This window comes from Geospiza fortis, unplaced genomic scaffold (genome assembly GCF_000277835.1).
Source record: "Geospiza fortis unplaced genomic scaffold, GeoFor_1.0 scaffold279, whole genome shotgun sequence".
Lineage (NCBI taxonomy): Eukaryota > Metazoa > Chordata > Aves > Passeriformes > Thraupidae > Geospiza > Geospiza fortis.
The window spans coordinates 3,103,777-3,110,438 of NW_005054352.1; the positions used below are offsets into that span (position 1 = coordinate 3,103,777).

Here is a 6,662-nt window from a genome sequence, read left to right on the forward strand (position 1 = left end):
AGAAATCTAGAAGTCTATCTAATCTTTTTTCTTGACTCTTTGGGGAACACAGGCACCAGAGTGCAGGCTTACAAACAAGCACGCTAAACAAAGTTGTACCCAGCTTGTCACTAGAGAAATACTGAAGTGTGTTGCCTTCAGGTCCACAGCCTTCCAGATTCAAGTGCTTCACTTGAAACTGCAGTAAGCTGTAGATTTGCTTGTGAAACTTATTCCTGAGGCTTATGCCATTTAAAAAATTGAAATTATTTTTCCTTTCCAAAAAAGCAGTGCTTCCTGCAGCACCTCTTTTCTACACTAGCTTGAAGTCAAAGCCTTTGCTTTTTTTAAAAGTACAGATCCAGATTAAATTTTCTGCTATCTGAAATAACTTCAATTTGTATTTTCTCCTTTCTGAAACACTGCTATCAAGTGGACTGGAGGTGATACATTTCCACCTTTCATGTTGAAGGAGGTTCATCTCCCAAGAACAGATAAATCAGATAAAACAAAATTAACTTTGTCCACAGAGAACACAGGACTCATGATCATTGTGTTTGGTTTCAATCAGCTTTGACACTTTCCTAAGAAGTTAAAGCTTAATATCTAGAGGAGAAAAGAAAATTTGAACCAAAATATTTCTATCTAGGAAAAAGAATAGGTACAAAGAAATGGAAAAACCTCACAAATCCATCTCTTCCTACTTGGATGAAAGCAGGGGAAAGTTTGCTGTTTTGAAGAACATCTGCATTGGTTTTGTGTAGCAAAGCTTTGCTAGAGGGAGGCTAAGTGGGGTGGGTTCTATGAGAAGCTGTTGGAAACCTTCCCCATGTCCAACAGAGTTGATGCAGCTGGCTTCAAGATAGACATGCCTGGTTGAGGTCAAGAGCATCAGCAACGCTGGGAGTGCCTCTGGGATAACAGATTCAAGAAGGGGAAGAAACCAGTGCAACAATGTAACTAGGCAGAGAGAGGAATGACAATATGTGAGAGTAAGAAAAGGACCCTTCTGGAGCAGTCTGCTAGTGAAGGACTACACCCTGTAGAATAAACCATGCTAGAACAATTTGTGAAGAACTTAGGTGACTCATTACACCTCAGGCTGCTGCACATTTGCCGTTTCTGTCAGAAGGTAAAATTGCCCCACTTTTCCTCAGAAGTTTAGTACCTCTGAACATTGAGAACAGTCAACTCAGACAAACAGGCTGCAATTACTAGTTGCACTGGACATATATATGTACCTAGCTGAATAAGGAGAGAGAAACATTACCAACTGCCCAGTCTTATTATCCTGGTTCTTTGTACTGTCTTTCAGTAAGTGGATCATCTTCTTCCAAAGCTGATAAAGCTCTGCCTTTTCTGCACCTTCCTCCTGTTTCATCCTTATTAGTTTCTGCCAAGTTTCAGCCACCTGTCAAAAGGAACAAATGACCCATGCTGATTACTCTTTAAAGAGCTGAAAGTCTGATACAAGTAGTCAACTTGTCACCAAAATTCACTTAAAACTGTGTAAATAAACTCCTTAATACCAATGCAGCTTTAAGAAATCGGCATTATTTAATTTACTGGGTAAGGGATACACGCAGGACTGCTCCACCTGGCGCGCATTCCGATCTTCCGCAAGTGCGTTGCTTATACACAGTCATCAATAATACTTATACACAGTCACAATAATACATATTGTAATCACTTACTACCATAAACCCCTCCCCTGGTTCAGTCTTTTATAGTCTTGTTTAGGCAGCAGCTGCATTCCTAAGCCAGATGACCTCCCCTTATTTTCCTTTTGCTCGGGAAGCAGATTCTGCACACCCTGTTTCTTTGCCAAAAGTGCACAAACACAGTAGAACTCCTCATTCTTGGCTTACCCCTTTGGTATCAAACTCTATCACTCTAAGGTAGACAACACAGCAACATTTACAATAACCCAGATTTACCTGCTTTCTGATTAAACAAATATCAAGTCCCAAAGCATTGTGTGGAACCTCTCTACCTTCCAAGGTACAGTAAGTAAGCTAGAGAACATCAAGAGTATATTAATTCTGACTCTGGTTCCTGAAGGAAACCAACAGTAAAAGTAGATCTAAATATCTAGGTCACTACAAACAGAAAGAGAACAAAAGCAGCAGTCCACACTGAAATTCCAGTATGGAAAAGTCAACAAAAATGGAAAGAAAAAACAGGACCCTGAAGGCTATCTTCAGGTTCTTGTTCCATATAGAGTAAGTACGCCTTCATATGCTAAACTATCAGCTTTAAATTTAGTTTAAGAAGCTGGTATACAATGAGGCTTTGGAGCTAACTGATAGCACAGAGCGTGGGGCTGAAGGCTATGTAAAATTTTCCATGTTCCATTGCTGGAGGAGAGGTGGGAAGATGACATAGAATACAATCATGCACCACCATGTAAGAAAACCGCTTTTTCAAAGAGCAAAGTGAACAGCATAGACATTCTGTAACAATATTACAGAGATTGCAGGAAACATTACTGTTGACAACTCCACCTCATGGTACTGACTAGGGTCACAATGATTTCTACAAAGCTTGTGTTGCTCTGAAGAGGTTTTTTGTGTCCTTATCATTGTGTTGGGAATGCAGTACAGAAGACATATGCAATCAAGTTGAGGTTGTGTACATATCCCACCTTATCCTCTAGAATGAAGCTTCAGTAATAGCCTAGGAAGGGATCACCCCACCAGTGAAAGGCTCATCGGACACCCAGCACTGGCCAAGCCAGGCAAAGGACACCTGACTCACACATACTGCATTTGATACCACTTATGACTTTTAGAAATACAATAGAAAGATAATATTCTGCCCTTTCATTCTCAATACTAACAGTCTTTGCCAGTTCTGTCAGTTTAATGGATTGCATCTAAGTCCCACCCAGTGGAAAAGACAAAATACAGTTAAAATCAGTTCCTCCTGGTTTTGGTTCACAAGGAGGTCTTAAGTGGTCTGTGGCCCATAAGAATGGGGATTCCTTGACGAAAAGTAGTTAGATCAAATGGAAAATAATTGTTAGAAGTAAGAAAGTGCTTGACCTACCTCTAAATATTTCTTTTCTTGATGGTATAGTTCCACAAGCTTGTTACATATATCAAACCATTTCTGCTTGTCACCACTAGAAAGAAAGAAAATCCCCCCAAAACAAGCTAAGATTTTCATATAACAGTGTAACGCTTTTCAAATTCTGACAAATAATTTTCAGTAAATTCAATTGTCAAACTAATATTTAGACTATATACTAAAAATTGCCCTATAAGTTTTACTCATTGCTGCTCTGAACAAAAAAAAATTACTTTTAGGGACTTTTGGATCAGTTTTCAAAGTAACCAAGCACTCCAGTCAGCTACAGTGACAGCTGAGCTAGATTTGTTTAGAACTGTGCCTCTACAAATTGCATGACACATATTCTGTGATCTTAAAGCAGTGAAAAATAAGCCTTCTTATTAATGCAGGCAATCACTTATCAGAGTTAAATGCTTCAAGCTTAGACAGAAATAGGATAACATGGAATTCACTAAACTACTAGCCTCAACTACAGGTAAGCTAAGAGAGTCTTCACTCTATCAAAAGGAACAGGAAAGAGAAAACTTACCTAAGCAGAGAAAACCTTAGCAAAAGGGCTGAACTACTGAGGTCAGAAGGCTTTAAAAACCCAAAGTCTATACCACCAATGGCATTCACAGAACTAGAGATCTTAAGACTGAACTTACAGCATTCAATACGCTTTACCTTTCATAAAGTTCCAAGAGTTTTTGGTAAACGTCTGCTAAGTCTCCTTTGACATCTGTTTGGTTGGGTTTCTCATACAAATTTGCTAATCCCTTAAGAAAACAAAAACAAAAAAAAGCAAAGGAAGTGAGATTTTATAACAATGCTTATATTTTATGAGAATGCTATCTGTACACAAAAAATATTCCACTGCCTTCAATGAGGTCAATCACTGTGCAGAATTCTGCACAGCCCACTCAATCTACTCATATTAAGTGAAAAGCTTTCTTCACTTCCTTTACTAATAACAACAATTTTTTGAAACTTATATCTATTACTTGATCTGGTCTGCACAAAAGACAATATACAACTTCACTAGGTCTTATAACCACATATATATGTATATGTAATATGCAAAATATATAATAACGTATATATACATCCAAATATTGTATCAAGAAAGCCAGAACCTAAATGCAAAAGTGAGGAAATTTCAACATACACTGAAATTAGGGCCCAACAGTTATACTTTAAAATAGCATTTATACTGAAAATACTAAGAACCTTATTATCTTAGAAGAACATTGACTGTTGATATCAGCAACAGACTTAATAGGAAACCTTATGTTTCATGAATCAATACGTAACAAAATTGTAGGTTGTAAACCTATATTGCAATAGGCTGTAATGCACACACCACACAGCTATTTTAAATGTACACTTTTGATTTCAAGTAACAACAACATTCATTAACAATCCACTTGATGCTGAAAGCTGGAAAAACACATTACGAGATAAACATTTTCTATCCATAAGAGAATAACTGCCACGTGTATCTTGAGCTACAAGCATAGAAATTTTTACATGGACAAATTTACTAATTTGTTTCAATTAGTGCTCACCCTTGCATGTGTCACAGCTGTGTAGTCTACATAAGAAATACAAACTCAGATATACTGAAAATAAAGTTCACCATCATTTTACATTGGACACACAACTAACAGGAACCCCATCTACTCCAAAGTTCTGTGGAACTTAAGGGCCTCAAGAAAACAAGATACAAGTCTCAACTCTGCTTTGTTCCTATATTTAATTCCATAGTGATACTTTTGAGGGAAACAAAAGTTGGATATTCACATACCTGCCATGCCAGTAACTGGTTTGGTTCAAGTTCGATGGCCTTCTTGTATGCTCCTTTGGCCTGATCAGGCTGCTCTAACTCAGCAGCTGCCAGGCCAATGAATACCCAAGCATGGTAGTTATTTTTTTCTTGCTTCAAGACTGCCTAAAACCACACAATTTTAAGTAAAAAAAAAAAGATTAAAGAAATTATTAAAGATTAGTATGATTAAAGAAATGTAACTTATACACCCATGTACTGAGTTTTATCACTACAGTTTGCTGGATTATTTTATATGGCAATATTAGGAGTTAAGTAATTTTAAGGAAGATGCTGACATTAGTAACCTCAGTTTCTTATAGCAGAGGATGCTTCGCATGTGAAGTGTTGAGCTAGTGCTGCAGCTCAGCAATTAAAGCACTCCTAGAACGTCTGGATTAGAAATGGATTTTTATCTCTACCATTCTAGACTTAACACTCTTATCGCCACATGTAAGTAAATTCAAAAGGAAAGCGAATAAAAGTTTACATGTGGGAAACTAACACAAATAATCAATCAAGTTAATTCTGAAAATCCATCTCAATTATCACATCAATATGGTACTCTACACTCTGCACTATTAATTATACAGCTGTAGAGGTATGGGAAAAAGAACAAAATGTGCAAAAAGCCCCAAAGTTGCCTTCCAAATATAAAATTAATTACCTTGCAGTGTTTTAAGGCCTCCTTGTACTGTTTATTTCTTATTGCATCTCTAGCACTCTTTAATGCTGCCTTCACCTCCTTATTTGACATCGTGGCTGCTAAATACAAAGGACATACCATCAGTTCTTGTAAAAATAGATATTCTGACACATACAAAATGTTTATACTTTTATTACACAGGGGTTATTTTAAACAGAGAAATATAGTGCAGTATGCCAAAATGCATACAGTACCAGAAACTGAAGAAAAAGATGGCATGGTTGAAACTACTCACATTTAGCTCCAGTGCAGGTTTCAGTCATTATTCCAAAGAGTTAAATGATACAAAGTAGCTATCCAAGAACGAAACTTTTTGTACAGGTTAAGATAAATTAAAGGAAGAGGTGTTTAAGAGCCCGTAGTTAGGCTCAGGAGAAAACACCCTACACATAGCAGATCCTCTCTAAAAAGAAACTACGCAGTGAACCGTGTTTAAGAACCCTATGGCCCGAGAAATGTATTCCAGAGGCTGCTAAGAATCAGGGTTTTCTCTGTGTGCGTTCTACAGCAGCACCGAGGCTATCTGTCACACCCCGGTGCGGCCCGCCCTTCACGCACAACTACAGCAGATTCTGCCTCTGACTACTGCCATGAATCAAAAAAGAAAAAGCATTTAAGAACACAGCAAAGCAATCTTGCAATGTTTTGGTGTATGTTGTACACCAAAATGAACTTTAGAAACACCACAGTCAAAGCTGCCGAGGCAGGATGAGATTGAGAAACAACACTACTGCTGCCAGGACCCAAAAAAGATGAAAAACGCAACCAGTTGAAGAACAAAAAACGTTTTAGGAGCTGCAAAGCGAAAATAAAGGAATGGTTGGACATAGGATGACATCGAATTTCAAGGATTCCCTCAGAACCTATAAAGAAATCTGTCGAACTTGCACTGCTCAGCAGCTCCTGGAGATAAATTTGCTTTCTAAGAGGGAACAGATGCTTCGGCCGTCACAAACGCCCCCCACCGCGGGCACTGTCCAGCCTGAGCTGCACAGCACCAACAGGCAAAACCCTTCGGCGCAAACCTGGGCACCGGGGAGGCGCCCGGCCCCCGACCGAGGCCATCCAGCCCGGCCTGCGGGTGGGGTCCGGAGCCGCGAA

General features: G+C 38.7%; 2 protein-coding genes across 2 annotated transcripts in view; one reads left to right on the forward strand and one right to left on the reverse strand.

Moving 5' to 3' along the window:
* The window catches only part of TTC37 (tetratricopeptide repeat domain 37), a 44,814-nt gene extending 39,198 nt beyond the window's left edge, over positions 1–5,616 (reverse strand). Inside the window, 5 exon segments of the mRNA XM_031058953.1 lie at positions 1,250–1,390; positions 3,028–3,103; positions 3,718–3,809; positions 4,838–4,981; positions 5,523–5,616. Coding sequence (XP_030914813.1) covers positions 1,250–1,390; positions 3,028–3,103; positions 3,718–3,809; positions 4,838–4,981; positions 5,523–5,612 — 543 coding nt within the window. The 5' untranslated portion in view covers positions 5,613–5,616.
* Positions 5,617–6,392: 776 nt separating this feature from the next.
* Positions 6,393–6,662, forward strand: part of ARSK (arylsulfatase family member K) — a 23,968-nt gene continuing 23,698 nt past the window's right edge. The window contains exon 1 of the mRNA XM_031058942.1: positions 6,393–6,647. Coding sequence (XP_030914802.1) covers positions 6,393–6,647 — 255 coding nt within the window. The remainder of the gene's footprint in view (positions 6,648–6,662) is intronic.